Below are 19270 nucleotides of genomic sequence, written 5' to 3' on the forward strand. Positions count from 1 at the left end.
CGAATTTTTTTGGTTTATGATTAGTTGAGCCTTTGGAGAAGTAAAAATGTTATATAAATTCTCTTTTTTTGACACCGGAATATGCAAAAAAGCCATTTTATTTGAAAATCAAAATGATTATTTGCAATGATTTGAAAGGTTTGGAATATGGCAGGCATTATTTGATGTTTAGAATGAAAAAAATAAAATGTCAATATAAAAACACCTATTATTTTTCTTGAATTCTATGTTTTGAGTTCGGATTTAAGCAAAATGAGTTAAACCTACATTAAAAAAAATAAAAATTTCAAGCATTTGAGTATCTGGAGTGGCTAAAATTATATGGATCCTAATCCGCTCTTTAGTGTCAATATGACTCTATTGGAAGTTTGACGGCTTGTAACCTCGAAATCTTCAATTTGCGTCATTCTTCTTTTTATGGACTCTCCCTAAAACCCAGACTCACTAATCAGACCTTGATTGTCGATTTGACCCGCCTTAAATCTCTATATATCTCATGGCTCCCAACGGATTTTTACTAAATTTATAGTTTTGGAAACCTTATAAACCTATGAGAAATATATATTTATAGCAAAAATCTTGTGTTAAAGTACTCAAAAGCCAGTGCAAGGTTCATTTTTCATATTAGAAAATCTGAGAAATATAAAATTGACAAAAAGTTTGAAAAAGGGCTACCATTGAAAATTCAACAAAAATTCTGTGTTTTGTTTTTTGAAAATCTCAAGATGCGGAAATGTGTAAAAAAATCAACTTTCAAATCCTATTTTCAAAATTTATATGGTTAGACAGTTTTGACTGTTTATTGATTGAAAAGAGTGGTGTTTACACCACTTTTTTGCAACTTTTGTGGTCATGAACTCAATTTTTGTTTAAAATATGCTTGCACACAACGTATAGCTTCTAACTCCAGCTTTTTTGGACACGAAGTGATTTTTTTTTAAGTATTCCGTTGCTGATCTCCGGTTTTTTTTCGAAACATGTTTTTGGATTTTTTTTTTCTTAGACTTTAAATAACGAAAAACTGAAGTGTTGTAGCTGAATAATTCTTGAGAAACATATTTGAGTCACGTTAAGAGGTTTCCAAAACTTCAAATTTTGTAAGAATCATTTGAAAATCAAGAGAGGATTATGAGGATTATTTTAAAATCAGCTATCAAAACTACAAAACAACTATTCTTGTTGAGATTTTCAAGAACAGGTATGATAACTGTATTTTTTAAACTGTTATTATGGTTCTCATACTGAATGCTTATTCTACGATCAATTTAGATTCTGTACTCAGATGATTACGGGGAAAAATGGTCAAAATCGATAAATTTTTACTTATAACCCTTTTTCTCTGAGTGTCTTATACTTATGTAAATATCAATGACCAATTCATTGATATTTTTCAAAGTGCTTCCAAAACTATTTTTCTTCTGGTAATACAAATCTTCATAGAATCAAATATTTATCAATTATAGGCTCATCATTGAAAATTTGTTATGCTTGTCATGAGAAATGTTACCTTTTTTTACAAAAAAAAAAAGATGTCTACCAACTAGTCTATAAATTCATCTACAACACACAATTGTCACTTACTGATTCATTTTCAATCGATGTTCATCTAATCAAAGCCCTCATTTCCTTATGGTGATAAAGAAAACTCATTGTGACGTTAACCTGCCCTAAAGGTCTTCAAATCGACCCTTGGTTCCACCATCATTCTGTTGTCATCCATCGTTGGCCAATGGTTTCTGTACATTTGAGTTATTAGAATCGATGTTTTCCACCATGTGACTTACTAGAAGTCACTTGTCTCCACACTCCTCCCATCAATTGACTAATTGGGTTCGGCATTCAACATCTTGAGGAAATGGGATCCGGATCACTGAAAGTGATCTCACCCTCAGAACGCACGCCTCAAGATGACAATTTAATTGTATAAGTCACTCGTAAATAACAGCAATGAAAATTTTTGCACCAAAAAAGCGTAACCTTCCATGTTTTAGGTGGTAATTTTACATGTTTATTTTTCTTTTTTATTTCATTTTTTGATGTTTCTGGCCACCAAATATGTTCAACACACAACAAACACACAACCAACAACAAAACCGAATATCCTCCTCGCCCAATCCTCCCATGGGAGCAGTAAGAAAAGATCTGTCCCAGCGTCTGCAGTTTAGATTTTTCCAAAATATTCACAGAAAACAAACGACTATGATACAGTGAAACTCACTCGAAAACATGGTTTCTGCGTAAGGTATTAATAAAATTGCACACATTTTACCGAAGAGTTTTTTTTTTAGTTTCTTGTGAATTTGGCAGCACTTCAACACTCTCTTACTATCTAATGCATAATTCTTGTGTTTTGGCCACTGATAAGTTAAATTGAGTTTGAAGCTACAGCAATTCTACTTTTTTTCTCGCAAATTCTTTCCTATCTCTTTAGTTCTATTTATGTCTCGAAGAGTTATTTTCAAACAAGCATTTTCGTTGCTTTTAACAATTCTTTGATTAGTTACAAACCAAATTTGAAGAAAAAAAAATGAAATCCTCAACTTAGCGCAGTTTTCTAATATAAACTCAAACAAATTTTGTCACCTATACTCAAACATTGATGTTCGTGTGTGTTTTCGTTTGTGTTTTCATAATTATCACTTTTGACTAACAATTTTACATGTTTCACATGTGAGCAATAACAAACTAACGAACTGTACCCTTGTTCAACTTGAAAATTACAAACTTTTCGAAAAAAAATCAGAATTCTGAATTTTGGTTCCACTTTTTATAAACCTTAAAGATATTTTTTCATGTTTTTTTTTTTCAATTATTTAATGCATTGTGGATGTTTTTTAGACATTTCGATTTTTTTTTTAGTTTTAAGATTTTTAAGACTTTCAAAATTATCCCGACCTCTAAAGCATTGGAGAATAATCAGACTGTTTTTTTAATTTTTTGACAAATTTCTATAACTTTTCAGATTTATTTTTTTTAATTTTTAGGCATTTGAAGCATTTTTTTGATTTTTTTCCGTGTTTAAAGACTCTAATTTTTTTTATTCTTATTTTTATTATTTTTATTATTCTTATTAAAATCTTTTTGATTTTTTTTTTAATTTCCGAACAATAAGACCCTGCATATTTATTTAAAAAAAAATATTTCTTAAAGTTTCTTAATATCTTTTACTTTTTAGAATCTTAGGAAAATTTTGTTTTTTCGACTCTTTAGTTTTTTCAGGCTTTTCAGACGTCGCAAAGTTCTGAATTTTACTGCATTTTTGAACTGCGACTCATCTTTTTTTTCCTCTCAAGCGTTTCAAACTGCGATATGAAAAATTTTCCGACATTTCAGACTTATCAGATAAAAATTTTGATTTTTTAAGACTACTTTTTTCCTTTAAATTTTTGGCAGCTTGTCAGAGACTTGTGACTTTTTACTTTTTCCTTTAGGCTTTTGACTTTCTACTTTTAACTTTTTAACTTTTTCCTTTTAAATCTTAGATTTTTACTTTTTACTTTCAAATTTTGATTTTTGACTTTTTGACTTTTTACATTTTAATTTTGACTTTTGACTTTGGACTTTTTACAATTTGACTTTTGACTTTTTGACTTTTTGACTTTTTGACTTTTTGACTTTTTGACTTTTTGACTTTTTGACTTTTTGACTTTTTGACTTTTTGACTTTTTGACTTTTTGACTTTTTGACTTTTTGACTTTTTGACTTTTTGACTTTTTGACTTTTTGACTTTTTGACTTTTTGACTTTTTGACTTTTTGACTTTTTGACTTTTTGACTTTTTGACTTTTTGACTTTTTGACTTTTTGACTTTTTGACTTTTTGACTTTTTGACTTTTTGACTTTTTGACTTTTTGACTTTTTGACTTTTTGACTTTTTGACTTTTTGACTTTTTGACTTTTTGACTTTTTGACTTTTTGACTTTTTGACTTTTTGACTTTTTGACTTTTTGACTTTTTGACTTTTTGACTTTTTGACTTTTTGACTTTTTGACTTTTTGACTTTTTGACTTTTTGACTTTTTGACTTTTTGACTTTTTGAATTTTTGACTTTTTGACTTTTTGACTTTTTGACTTTTTGACTTTTTGACTTTTTGACTTTTTGACTTTTTGACTTTTTACTTTTTGACTTTATGACTTTTTGACTTTTTGACTTTTTGACTTTTTGACTTTTTGACTTTTTGACTTTTTGACTTTTTGACTTTTTGACTTTTTGACTTTTTGACTTTTTGACTTTTTGACTTTTTGACTTTTTGACTTTTTGACTTTTTGACTTTTTGACTTTTTGACTTTTTGACTTTTTGACTTTTTGACTTTTTGACTTTTTGACTTTTTGACTTTTTGACTTTTTGACTTTTTGACTTTTTGACTTTTTGACTTTTTGACTTTTTGACTTTTTGACTTTTTGACTTTTTGACTTTTTGACTTTTTGACTTTTTGACTTTTTGACTTTTTGACTTTTTGACTTTTTGACTTTTTGACTTTTTGACTTTTTGACTTTTTGACTTTTTGACTTTTTGACTTTTTGACTTTTTGACTTTTTGACTTTTTTACTTTTTGACTTTTTGACTTTTTGACTTTTTGACTTTTTGACTTTTTGACTTTTTGACTTTTTGACTTTTTGACTTTTTGACTTTTTGACTTTTTGACTTTTTGACTTTTTGACTTTTTGACTTTTTGACTTTTTGACTTTTTGACTTTTTGACTTTTTGACTTTTTGACTTTTTGACTTTTTGACTTTTTGACTTTTTGACTTTTTGACTTTTTGATTTTTTGACTTTTTGACTTTTTGACTTTTTGACTTTTTGACTTTTTGACTTTTTGACTTTTTGACTTTTTGACTTTTTGACTTTTTGACTTTTTGACTTTTTGACTTTTTGACTTTTTGACTTTTTGACTTTTTGACTTTTTGACTTTTTGACTTTTTGACTTTTTGACTTTTTGACTTTTTGACTTTTTGACTTTTTGACTTTTTGACTTTTTGACTTTTTGACTTTTTGACTTTTTGACTTTTTGACTTTTTGACTTTTTGACTTTTTGACTTTTTGAGTTTTTGACTTTTTGACTTTTTGACTTTTTGACTTTTTGACTTTTTGACTTTTTGACTTTTTGACTTTTTGACTTTTTGACTTTTTGACTTTTTGACTTTTTGACTTTTTGACTTTTTGACTTTTTGACTTTTTGACTTTTTGACTTTTTGACTTTTTGACTTTTGTTTGACTTTTTGACTTTTTGACTTTTTGACTTTTTGACTTTTTGACTTTTTGACTTTTTGACTTTTTGACTTTTTGACTTTTTGACTTTTTGACTTTTTGACTTTTTGACTTTTTGATTTTTTGACTTTTTGACTTTTTGACTTTTTGACTTTTTGACTTTTTGACTTTTTGACTTTTTGACTTTTTGACTTTTTGACTTTTTGACTTTTTGACTTTTTGACTTTTTGACTTTTTGACTTTTTGACTTTTTGACTTTTTGACTTTTTGACTTTTTGACTTTTTGACTTTTTGACTTTTTGACTTTTTGACTTTTTGACTTTTTGACTTTTTGACTTTTTGACTTTTTGACTTTTTGACTTTTTGACTTTTTGACTTTTTGACTTTTTGACTTTTTGACTTTTTGACTTTTTGACTTTTTGACTTTTTGACTTTTTGACTTTTTGACTTTTTGACTTTTTGACTTTTTGACTTTTTGACTTTTTGACTTTTTGACTTTTTGACTTTTTGACTTTTTGACTTTTTGACTTTTTGACTTTTTGACTTTTTGACTTTTTGACTTTTTGACTTTTTGACTTTTTGACTTTTTGACTTTTTGACTTTTTGATTTTTTGACTTTTTGACTTTTTGACTTTTTGACTTTTTGACTTTTTGACTTTTTGACTTTTTGACTTTTTGACTTTATGACTTTTTGACTTTTTGACTTTTTGACTTTTTGACTTTTTGACTTTTTCACTTTTTGACTTTTTTATTTTTGACTTTTTAACTTTTTGACTTTTGACTTTTTGACTTTTTGACTTTTTGACTTTTTGACTTTTTGACTTTTTGACTTTTTGACTTTTTGACTTTTTGACTTTTTGACTTTTTGACTTTTTGACTTTTTGACTTTTTGACTTTTTGACTTTTTGACTTTTTGACTTTTTGACTTTTTGACTTTTTGACTTTTTGACTTTTTGACTTTTTGACTTTTTGACTTTTTGACTTTTTGACTTTTTGACTTTTTGACTTTTTGACTTTTTGACTTTTTGACTTTTTGACTTTTTGACTTTTTGACTTTTTGACTTTTTGACTTTTTGACTTTTTGACTTTTTGACTTTTTGACTTTTTGACTTTTTGACTTTTTGACTTTTTGACTTTTTGACTTTTTGACTTTTTGTTTTTTTGACTTTTTGACTTTTTGACTTTTTGATTTTTTGACTTTTTGACTTTTTGATTTTTTGACTTTTTGACTTTTTGACTTTTTGACTTTTTGACTTTTTGACTTTTTGACTTTTTGACTTTTTGACTTTTTGACTTTTTGACTTTTTGACTTTTTGACTTTTTGACTTTTTGACTTTTTGACTTTTTGACTTTTTGACTTTTTGACTTTTTGACTTTTTGACTTTTTGACTTTTTGACTTTTTGACTTTTTGACTTTTTGACTTTTTGACTTTTTGACTTTTTGACTTTTTGACTTTTTGACTTTTTGACTTTTTGACTTTTTGACTTTTTGACTTTTTGACTTTTTGACTTTTTGACTTTTTGACTTTTTGACTTTTTGACTTTTTGACTTTTTGACTTTTTGACTTTTTGACTTTTTGACTTTTTGACTTTTTGACTTTTTGACTTTTTGACTTTTTGACTTTTTGACTTTTTGACTTTTTGACTTTTTGACTTTTTGACTTTTTAACTTTTTACTTTTTGACTTTTTGACTTTTTGATTTTTTGACTTTTTGACTTTTTGACTTTTTGACTTTTTGACTTTTTGACTTTTTGACTTTATGACTTTTTGACTTTTTGACTTTTTGACTTTTTGACTTTTTGACTTTTTGACTTTTTCACTTTTTGACTTTTTTATTTTTGACTTTTTAACTTTTTGACTTTTGACTTTTTGACTTTTTGACTTTTTGACTTTTTGACTTTTGACTTTTTGACTTTTTGACTTTGACTTTTGACTTTTTGACTTTTTGACTTTTTGACTTTTTGACTTTTTGACTTTTTGACTTTTTGACTTTTTGACTTTTTGACTTTTTGACTTTTTGACTTTTTGACTTTTTGACTTTTTGACTTTTTGACTTTTGACTTTTTGACTTTTTGACTTTTTGACTTTTTGACTTTTTGACTTTTTGACTTTTTGACTTTTTGACTTTTTGACTTTTTGACTTTTTGACTTTTTGACTTTTTGACTTTTTGACTTTTTGACTTTTTGACTTTTTGACTTTTTGACTTTTTGACTTTTTGACTTTTTGACTTTTTGACTTTTTGACTTTTTGACTTTTTGACTTTTTGACTTTTTGACTTTTTGACTTTTTGACTTTTTGACTTTTTGACTTTTTGACTTTTTGACTTTTTGACTTTTTGACTTTTTGACTTTTTGACTTTTGACTTTTTGACTTTTTGACTTTTTGACTTTTTGACTTTTGACTTTTTGACTTTTTGACTTTTTGACTTTTTGACTTTTTGACTTTTTGACTTTTTGACTTTTTGACTTTTTGACTTTTTGACTTTTTGACTTTTTGACTTTTTGACTTTTTGACTTTTTGACTTTTTGACTTTTTGACTTTTTGACTTTTGACTTTTTGACTTTTTGACTTTTTGACTTTTTGACTTTTTGACTTTTTGACTTTTTGACTTTTTGACTTTTTGACTTTTTGACTTTTTGACTTTTTGACTTTTTGACTTTTTTGACTTTTTGACTTTTTGACTTTTTGACTTTTTGACTTTTTGACTTTTTGACTTTTTGACTTTTTGACTTTTTGACTTTTTGACTTTTTGACTTTTTGACTTTCTTTTTGACTTTTTGACTTTTTGACTTTTTGACTTTTTGACTTTTTGACTTTTTGAATTTTCGACTTTTTGACTTTTTGACTTTTTGACTTTTTGACTTTTTCACTTTTTGACTTTTTGAATTTTTGAATTTTTGACTTTTTGACTTTTTGACTAGTTAACTTTTGGATTTTTCGACTTTTTGACTTTTTGACTTTTTGACTTTCTGACTTTTTGACTTTTTGACTTTTTGACTTTTTGACTTTTTGACTTTTTGACTTTTTGACTTTTTGACTTTTTGACTTTTTGACTTTTTGACTTTTTGACTTTTTGACTTTTTGATTTTTTGACTTTTTGACTTTTTGATTTTTTGACTTTTTGACTTTTTGACTTTTTGACTTTTTGACTTTTTGACTTTTTGACTTTTTGACTTTTTGACTTTTTGACTTTTTGACTTTTTGACTTTTTGACTTTTTGACTTTTTGACTTTTTGACTTTTTGACTTTTTGACTTTTTGACTTTTTGACTTTTTGACTTTTTGGCTTTTTGATTTTTTGACTTTTGATTTTTTGACTATTAAATTTTTTGACTTTTTGAATTTTTGACTTTTTGACTTTTTGACTTTTTGACTTTTTGACTTTTTGACTTTTTGACTTTTCGACTTTTCGACTTTTCGACTTTTTGACTTTTTGACTTTTTATTTTTTTGACTTTTTGATTTTTTGACTTTCTGACTTTTTGGCTTTTTGACTTTTTACTTTTTGACTATTTAATTTTTTGAATTTTTGACTTTTTGAATTTTTGACTTTTTTGACTTTTTGACTTTTTGACTTTTTGACTTTTTGACTTTTTGACTTTTTGACTTTTTAACTTTTTGATTTTTTGACTTTTTGACCTTTTGACTTTTTGACTCTTAGACTTTTTGACTTTTTGACTGTTTGACTTTTGACTTTTTGAATTTTTGACTTTTTGACTTTTTGACTTTTTGACTTTTTGACTTTTTGACTTTTTGACTTTTTGACTTTTTGACTTTTTGACTTTTTGACTTTTTGACTTTTTGACTTTTTGACTTTTTGACTTTTTGACTTTTTGACTTTTTGACTTTTTAACTTTTTACTTTTTGACTTTTTGACTTTTTGACTTTTTGATTTTTTGACTTTTTGACTTTTTGACTTTTTGACTTTTTGACTTTTTGACTTTTTGACTTTTTGACTTTTTGACTTTATGACTTTTTGACTTTTTGACTTTTTGACTTTTTGACTTTTTGACTTTTTCACTTTTTGACTTTTTTATTTTTGACTTTTTAACTTTTTGACTTTTGACTTTTTGACTTTTTGACTTTTTGACTTTTTGACTTTTTGACTTTTTGACTGTTTGACTTTTTGACTTTTTGACTTTTTGACTTTTTGACTTTTTGACTTTTTGACTTTTTGACTTTTTGACTTTTTGACTTTTTGACTTTTTGACTTTTTGACTTTTTGACTTTTTGACTTTTTGACTTTTTGACTTTTTGACTTTTTGACTTTTTGACTTTTTGACTTTTTGACTTTTTGACTTTTTGACTTTTTGACTTTTTGACTTTTTGACTTTTTGACTTTTTGACTTTTTGACTTTTTGACTTTTTGACTTTTTGACTTTTTGACTTTTTGACTTTTTGACTTTTTGACTTTTTGACTTTTTGACTTTTTGACTTTTTGACTTTTTGACTTTTTGACTTTTTGACTTTTTGACTTTTTGACTTTTTGACTTTTTGACTTTTTGACTTTTTGACTTTTTGACTTTTTGACTTTTTGATTTTTTGACTTTTTGACTTTTTGACTTTTTGACTTTTTGACTTTTTGACTTTTTGACTTTTTGACTTTTTGACTTTTTGACTTTTTGACTTTTTGACTTTTTGACTTTTTGACTTTTTGACTTTTTGACTTTTTGACTTTTTGACTTTTTGACTTTTTGACTTTTTGACTTTTTGACTTTTTGACTTTTTGACTTTTTGACTTTTTGACTTTTTGACTTTTTGACTTTTTGACTTTTTGACTTTTTGACTTTTTGACTTTTTGACTTTTTGACTTTTTGACTTTTTGACTTTTTGACTTTTTGACTTTTTGACTTTTTGACTTCTTGACTTTTTGACTTTTTGACTTTTTGACTTTTTGACTTTTTGACTTTTTGACTTTTTGACTTTTCGACTTTTTACTTTTTGACTTTTTGACTTTTTGACTTTTTGATTTTTTGACTTTTTGACTTTTTGACTTTTTGACTTTTTGACTTTTTGACTTTTTGACTTTATGACTTTTTGACTTTTTGACTTTTTGACTTTTTGACTTTTTGACTTTTTCACTTTTTGACTTTTTTATTTTTGACTTTTTAACTTTTTGACTTTTGACTTTTTGACTTTTTGACTTTTTGACTTTTTGACTGTTTGACTTTTTGACTTTTTGACTTTTTGACTTTTTGACTTTTTGACTTTTTGACTTTTTGACTTTTTGACTTTTTGACTTTTTGACATTTTGACTTTTTGACTTTTTGACTTTTTGACTTTTTGACTTTTTGACTTTTTGACTTTTTGACTTTTTGACTTTATGACATTTTGACTTTTTGACGTTTTGACTTTTTGACTTTTTGACTTTTTGACTTTTTGACTTTTTGACTTTTTGACTTTTTGACTTTTTGACTTTTTGACTTTTTGACTTTTTGACTTTTTGACTTTTTGACTTTTTGACTTTTTGACTTTTTGACTTTTTGACTTTTTGACTTTTTGACTTTTTGACTTTTTGACTTTTTGACTTTTTGACTTTTTGACTTTTTGACTTTTTGACTTTTTGACTTTTTGACTTTTTGACTTTTTGACTTTTTGACTTTTTGACTTTTTAACTTTTTGACTTTTTGACTTTTTGACTTTTTGACTTTTTGAATTTTTGACTTTTTGACTTTTTGACTTTTTGACTTTTTGACTTTTTGACTCTTAGACTTTTTGACTTTTTGACTTTTTGACTTTTTGACTTTTTGACTTTTTGACTTTTTGACTTTTTGACTTTTTGACTTTTTGACTTTTTGACTTTTTGACTTTTTGACTTTTTGATTTTTTGACTTTTTGACTTTTTGACTTTTTGACTTTTTGACTTTTTGACTTTTTGACTTTTTGACTTTTTGACATTTTGACTTTTTGACTTTTTGACTTTTTGACTTTTTGACTTTTTGACTTTTTGACTTTTTGACTTTTTGACTTTTTGACTTTTTGACTTTTTGACTTTTTGACTTTTTGACTTTTTGACTTTTTGACTTTTTGAATTTTCGACTTTTTGACTTTTTGACTTTTTGACTTTTTGACTTTTTCACTTTTTGACTTTTTGAATTTTTGAATTTTTGACTTTTTGACTTTTTGACTAGTTAACTTTTGGATTTTTCGACTTTTTGACTTTTTGACTTTTTGACTTTCTGACTTTTTGACTTTTTGACTTTTTGACTTTTTGACTTTTTGACTTTTTGACTTTTTGACTTTTTGACTTTTTGACTTTTTGACTTTTTGACTTTTTGACTTTTTGACTTTTTGACTTTTTGACTTTTTGACTTTTTGACATTTTGACTTTTTGACTTTTTGACTTTTTGACTTTTTGACTTTTTGACTTTTTGACTTTTTGACTTTTTGACTTTTTGACTTTTTGACTTTTTGACTTTTTGACTTTTTGACTTTTTGACTTTTTGACTTTTTGACTTTTTGACTTTTTGACTTTTTGACTTTTCGACTTTTTGACTTTTTGACTTTTTACTGTTTGACTGTTTGACTTTTTGACTTTTTGACTTTTTGACTTTTTGACTTTTTGACTTTTTGACTTTTTGACTTTTTGACTTTTTGACTTTTTGACTTTTTGACTTTTTGACTTTTTGACTTTTTGACTTTTTGACTTTTTGACTTTTTGACTTTTTGACTTTTTGACTTTTTACTTTTGACTTCTTGACTTTTTGACTTTTATAATTTTTTACTTTTGACGTTTCGACTTTTTGACGTTTCGACTTTTTGACTTTTTGGCTTTTTGACTTTTGACTTTTGACTTTCTGATTTTTTGAATTTTTTACTTCTTGACTTTTTGACTTTTTGACTTTTTGACTTTTTGACTTTTTGACTTTTTGACTTTTTGACTTTTGACTTTTGACTTTTGTCTTTTTACTTCTGACTTCTGACTTCTGACTTTTGACTTTCGACTTCTGACTTCTGACTTCTGACTTCTGGCTTATGACTTCTGACATCTGACTCATGACTTATGTATTTTTATTACATTTGATTTGTGACTTGTTTCTTGTGATTTTTTGTTTTTCTCAACTAAGACTTGTGAATTTTGACTTGCAAAAAGAGACTTTTTCTACATTGTAATTCCTTATTTTTAATATTTTTTTATTATTTCTTCTTCGGACTGTTTAATGTGATTTTTCACTTCAGGTTTTAATTATAGATTTCCGTTTTTTGAATGTTGAATTTGATTTTTCAACCGATATATTTTAGATAGGTAAAAATATGATTGAAAGATAGATTTTTTTTCAATTCCGGGAAATATTACCCATAAAGTTCAGTTGTTTTCGGAAGTAAAATCCTTTAAGAGTTAATCAAACTGTTTTCCAGGCTTCTACACTGAAAAAACTTGTGGAACAAAGTCATAACCATTGGTTTTTCTCCTTGTGTTTTGTCTTTTTTCGTGTGCGTTTGTCTTTCTCCTGTCTATCGTTGACTTTATTTAATATTTCCCACCTTTTATTGTTTTGTATTTCTAATATTACTTTTTCTCATATTTTACAATTTCCACTTTATTTAATCATTCTTTTTCATCCATTTCTTCCGAATTTGTCAATTTCTCCAACAGCTCGTAAAACACCATACCGAGTGGCGAAAAATGTTATCTAGGAGAAAAACTATTGAACTAAAAACACTTCAACTTACGAAAAGAAGAACAAAAATTAAGCAAAGAATTTGCCAGTTTTAATAAGCAAACAGGAAAAAAAAACAGAACAATTCTACTACTAGGTTATATAATGTAGAGTAGTCCAAGCAAAAAAGAAAGGAAATCCGGTGCAGTTCTTTTTTTTTGGGATTTTTGGTTTATGTTTTTTTTTGTAGGAAAGGAAACCTATTTTTTTCTCATTTTGTTTTTTAATGAGCTTTATTCTGGAAGCAGTTGTTCACTCTTCAATGCTGTCAGTTGTACGATATAAATATTGTAGCCTTTGTAAAGTTGAGCGAAAAAATAATTTTATAGTTAAAGCATAAAAAAACTCAATTATGAAGCTGAACTACTGTTAGGATTAAACATAAAAGTGGAAGTTGAACAACGTTTGCCTCAAGTTAAAAAACAGAAACAACTTCTGTCTCAATGTGTATGAATCTCTAAACAAATTGAAACACAAAAGTTGTGCCGCGAAAAATTGTAATCGGACAACAATTTTTTTTTCGCTTTCCAGTTTTGCTGCCGCCATTCAGTGAGCAAAAGGTGAGAGCCAGAAAGTTTTAATTAATTAGCCTGAGGGTAGAAAGTGGAACAGCGCCGCAGAAAAAAAAAACATGTAAACTCTACAGATGGAAAGTTTTGTTCTTTATTTGTTCTGTAAGTGTCAACTGAACTAAGCTATTTGTATAGGGAAAAGTTTGTGAAATGGAAAATTGTGGCAATTAACGTTGAAAATTTTCCAACAACTGCTGAAATTGGTTCAATAAAATGAATAAGTCATAGAAAGGTTAATTTTTGATACCCACTCTGAGATAACTAAGAGAAAGAAACAAGAAAAAATGGTAGGTCATGCGGTAGAAAACAGTTTCATTGTTCAGTTAATCGTTTTTCAATTATCGCTCAAGAAGAATTTCGTTTCTGGTCAAGGAAACATCATACAGTTCCTATTTTTAGTTTGAAAATTTTCTCAATCGTTTTTCGGAATTCCTTCGGATTGAAACATCTGCTACAGGAATATTACCAAAATTGATTGAATTTTGGGTAGTCATCATCATCATGTCCTCGTCATATTCTCTTGAAATCAACAGCTGGATGTTGCAGAATCTTCTATTGGGTTGGAAACGTTCGTATTGTCAATCGATTTTAGTGTTGTTTTCCCCTGTTGTGATTTCAGTCGTTTTCGTTTTGTTCCTGAGAATCTTTTTAACATTTAAGTCTCAAAAGACAATATTTCTGCTTCAATAACCTTTACTGTACAAAACAAAACTTTAACGCAAATTTTAAATTCTTAACTTCGAAAATTTCATAATTATGTGACAAAAGTAATTTATTTTGTTTTTTTCTTGTAAAAAAATAAGTGAGATTGATTTTATTTTCATTAACATTAACCTTTTTAATTAAGTATTTTGAACTAACTGTTTCTGCAAGATTTGTCAAATTTAGGACTAAAATCTAACTCGTCCTTTTAATAAAAAAAATCACAATAATTTGTGATGAAAACTACTAACAGAGTGTTGCATTTTGTCAAAAAAAAAACCTGTCTTGAATTGATTTTGAAACTAACAATCCCACAAACTTCAATGTAATTGGATCTAATGAGCTCACCATTTTTCTCTCTTCACAGTACGCCAAAGTCGCCTCGAACAGCGCAAGTAAATTAGGCCTCTCGTTTCTCATCACACCACCACTACCAGAGATCATCGAAGAAAAAACGTTGTATCACCAATACAATAGCTGCGAAAAATAATGTGTCTGTTCAAAGCGAATCAGAAAAATTGGCTTCGTCTTTAGCTTCGTCAAATCACCGGCTTCAGATCAAAATGGACAACAAACAAAAATTCTTGCACTTTGAAACATCAACAACACCATTTCAAAAACAAAAGACAAACATCTCACTCACACAAAGGGAGTCATTCACAACAAGTTCAAACAACAAAAATCGCATTGCCTGGGAAGTGTGAGTGAGATCTGCTTGATTTCTGTGTATGTTTATGTAAAGCGTTTATGCTTTATGTGATTCAAAAAAAAAAAATTTTTACACACATAAACAAAACCAAACAATCCAAATATCCTGAACCGGTGAAAAACAACTTCCTGAAAATCAACAAAATTGGCCAACTCTCCAAGTTCCCTCGGAAGCATTCGTCGATCATCGTCTTCGTTCAATGTTAACGTTCGTTTACTCGTATTTGTGCATTGGACCCCTTTCTAGTGGAGCATCTCGAGTGGGGAATTGTGTAAGTTTGCTTTATTTTGCATTATACCATATTGTATTGTTTTTACTAAATATCAACAGTTCACTTCGCAACTTCAAATTGTCTTGTTATTAATCTTATTTTGATCGTCGATGGGTTATAACGGAATTTTAATTAAAGAAATAGTATATAGGGAAATTGAAACGTAGAATTGTTGGAAAGGATTGAAAAAAAAAAAACCCAGCCAACGTTTTTGTAGACATATTTTTCAACAAACTTTTTTATACGTTTCATAAACATCATAGAATCATCGTTTAAAACTTGAAAACCGCATTTATCGACCAAAGTGGAGGCAATATACATATTTTTTTAACTTCTGGCCTAAGAGATAAGAAATATACAAACTGGACGATATTCAACACCTTATTCGCACAACCTGAAAGTATGCGAGAGAGCGCAAGTTTTGCTCTCAGTGCATGCAACCCGTTGCCAGCAACAATATTTTCTGCTTTTCTCATTGAACATTTTTCCAAATGGACAACCCAATTTTCGGCAATCTGGTTGTACCTACTGCTTATCGCAAAGAGAACAACAAGGTTGTTTATTGTTTTGAATCCCGCGCGGGAGAAAAATTTTCAAACATGGCGGACTTTTTATCATATCCGATTTATACCGATTTTAAGCAACCATTTTTACGATCGTTTACCTATTTGGTAGGAAATGCGATTCGCATTAACCTTGTTAACGATTTGAGCTATCATTTCTAATGCGATTTTATGTTTGCTCGAAAGGAAAAAAATCATTCTAAATAATGAAAATCCCTTAATAAAAAAAAATCTAAGTATTGATAGGTGGAAAGATCAAATGTAAAGCGCTTTGGGTAGAATAAAGCAAATAAGTAGATGGTGTGATCAAGGATTTTGTGTTATATACAGTAGAGTTGTAATGGATGTTTGGGAATTTGGAATATCGAACATATACACTTTTTAGATTGACCAACAAAAACCGACCTGAGCAACATTTCAGTTCAATCAGACTTGATTTAAGAGTGTCTCAATGCACCCAAAGTTTCGGTTTTTTGACCCGCAAAAATCACTAAAGGAGCGACCAAAGCAAATCGGAAAAATCGAAATTTTAGTTTTCAAAACCAAATGACTTAAAAATGCTTTAAACGCCGAGATTAACTTGTGTGATTCTAAATCTAAACTAAGAGAGTTTTCCGCCTATTAATATTAACCATTTTTCCAATTGCATGGTTTATTTTTCAATACAAAGTACGCGATAAAATAAAGTCCGCACTTGCTAACAAATTTTTCATATCACTGAATCTTTTTTCACGTAAGGAATATTAATTCAAAATATTCCGACGAATTGTTGAATTTTCAATACACTAACGACTGGTGGAAAAATATTGTCATAAAATTCATAACGTTCTTAACACTCAAGCGTACTTGTAGTCAGAGTCAGTTTTCGTATGGACAAAATAAAGTGCACACTCTTGATAACCTTAACAGATTGCTATTTTTCTGCTAAGATAACTATTCCATTGTAATAAAAATACGTAAATGAAAAAAAAAATTATTCAGATGATTCTCAACTTGAGGTAACCCAAGCATATTCAGAAAATTTTCATGTTTTTTCATCATCTAAGAAAATCAGTTTTTTTGCTCTGAATGTATCGATAAGAGAAACTATTTTCTAAAGAGATGCCATCATTAGCGTGTTCAGCAGTAGAGCTTCATGATCAGAAAAAAGGCTCTGGTAGAACTTCTCATAAGGGCGAAACAAGCAGATGACTCGAATCGAGAAAAACGTGTTTGAGAATTCAGATCATCTTACTTATATTCACCTAAATTTGATTCTTAGATTGGGATTATTAAAGACACTGCATATGTTTCCGATTTTTGCGAGTTTTACCATGCTTTATTTTCGATTCCAGTTCAGTCTGAAAGTTTCGTCCAACTGATCTGTTTTTTTTTAAGTTTTTCAAATACAGTAAGGTTTTTTAAAGCGTTATTTTTACGCGTTTTTTACACGATTTTTTTAAACACGTTTTTTGGGTTCAAACGCGTTTTTTACGCGGCTCACAATAAACGCGGTATTTGAGAGAAAATATTCTTAGTTATTTTCAAAGGAATATACATAGAATTTCTTTGAAGCTGGGAGAATCTTTGCCCTGAGACCTGAGACATGAGACTTTAGACCTGAGACCTGAGACAAGAGATAAGACACACGAGACTTTAGACGTGAGACATGTGGCATGAGTCCTGCGACCTGAGTCATGAGACATGAGACCTGAGACTTAAGACCTGAGACCTGAGATCGGAGACCTGAGGCATGAAACCTGAGACCTGGGACAAGAGACATGAGACATGAGACTGGAGTCCTGGGGCATGAGACATGAGACATAAACATGAGACTTGAATCTCTCATGTCTCTCTCATGTCTCATGTCTGAGATCTCATGTCTCATGTCTTAGGTCTCAAGTCTCGTGCCCAGGGCCGTAGGAAGAACCGGCTCATGGGGGGGGGTTTTGATGACAAATTTTTGCCAATAACATTTTTGCTTAAACAATGCTTACACAAGTGAAAAATTGTATATGTACTTACTGCAAATTATTCAGATTAAAGTTGTTTTGCATTAAAAGCTTTTTATTTTTGAAAATAAGCCCTAGGAGAAGCCAATTTTGTTCATGAAGCTTTCAAAAATATGGGTACTTGTGATATAGCCTAGTTGGTAAATCAGTTGCCTCCTGAGCTGATATCCGTGAGTTCGAGCCCAAGAGTAAACATCGATCACAGTTATTCCAGATAGGTTTTCGAATATCTATGAATCTTTGATTCAAAACCTTCATTCAGAATTTTTTTTTTTTGTTAACTCACTTACTTTAGCAAACTAATTCTTCTGAACCATAAGCATAACCATTCTAAGCATTGGGTGAAAATGTATCAAATATTCAGAATAAAAGTGAAAAATAAGATTTGCGGTTCAAATAAGGTTTTTTACTACTCTTGTAAACTCGATTAAAATTTAAGACTTAGTTAGAACCTTTGATTTTGAAGAATCTGCAATATATGTAAATTTTGTAAATAAAATTTCCAGCTGCATTTTTACATAAGGATAAAAAACAAGTTAAAAAATTATCATGTAATATTTAATATTTCATAATTTAAAACCTGTAATTAAAGTTTTCAAAATCAAAATCTACATTTTTCAAAAAACAAATTCTTTGAAATGAATTCAGATCTTGTTTTTATATGTGATTTTCACCAGGTTTGTGTTTCTAATCTGACTTTGATGAATTTAAAATTTTAATTTTGAATCAAGAATCTTGTGAAATTATTTTATCGGCTATATCGGTGAAACTAAAATCGGTGAACTAAAATTGTGTGTGTGTCAAATTCTCCAGGTGGTCAAATTGATGACTCCACAAATTATCGATCAAAGTGATAGTAAAACTTCATCAAAAATCGCGATTTCCCTTCAAAACACTGATCTACTGTCAGTGCCGCCTTGAAACGGTTCTTCGGTGGTAAATTTCCTGCGAAAAAGCTGAAAAACTACGAAATTGGATAAGTGCTGTTTTGTCTTCTGCATCGTTTTCTTATTTCCGACGAGCTTCCCAATCGACATCATCTATGGCTTCACCCACACTATCATCCCGTAAAAAACATCGCAATGGCAAAACTGAAAACGCACCGAATTCACAGGCTGATGGTATACGTAAAATTATATTGGAAGTGGTCAAGGAGTCACTAGTGGCTGTTACCGATTTTATGTCTGCCATCCAAAACTCGATGAAGGAGCTGCACCAGGATCTTATCCAGCTGAAACAATCTCAAACGATTTTCGCCAACCAAATATCAAGCATGAAGGATGTTACTAAATGCACACACGACACCGCTGAGAAGAATACCATCAACATAAATGAACTTCTCAAAAACAACAACAATCTAGAAGTGAACTTTTCGGCAGTCACTCGCAAAATTAATCGACTCGAGCAAATGACCATGGATCGTGATGTCATTATCTCGAATATGGAGCATGGTAGTGGACAAGAAAACACTCTTAGTTTGGTCGAGGAACTCGCTGAGAAATATCATTTGCCTCTAGATGTTGAAAACATCTCTCTTTGCACCCGGATGAGAGGAAAGAACTCCAACGGAATCGCTCCCATTTTGGTTCGCT

At 28.9% G+C, this 19270-nt stretch overlaps 1 protein-coding gene across 18 annotated transcripts in view; it reads left to right on the plus strand.

Annotated features, from left to right (window-relative positions):
* Positions 1 to 19270, plus strand: part of LOC129740291 (tropomodulin) — a 303884-nt gene that overhangs the window by 272772 nt on the left and 11842 nt on the right. For 9 of the 18 annotated variants that reach the window (XM_055731902.1, XM_055731901.1, XM_055731913.1 and 6 more), the window contains 3 exons: positions 2132 to 2242; positions 12807 to 14010; positions 14512 to 15124. The exons of 1 other annotated variant lie outside the window; for it this stretch is intronic. In XM_055731902.1, coding sequence (XP_055587877.1) covers positions 2132 to 2165 — 34 coding nt within the window. In that variant the 3' untranslated portion in view covers positions 2166 to 2242; positions 12807 to 14010; positions 14512 to 15124. The remainder of the gene's footprint in view (positions 1 to 2131; positions 2243 to 12806; positions 14011 to 14511; positions 15125 to 19270) is intronic. 8 more of the 18 variants (XM_055731907.1, XM_055731906.1, XM_055731909.1 and 5 more) reach the window with 3 other exon arrangements.

The sequence above is a fragment of the Uranotaenia lowii genome, chromosome 1, assembly GCF_029784155.1.
Source record: "Uranotaenia lowii strain MFRU-FL chromosome 1, ASM2978415v1, whole genome shotgun sequence".
NCBI lineage: Eukaryota > Metazoa > Arthropoda > Insecta > Diptera > Culicidae > Uranotaenia > Uranotaenia lowii.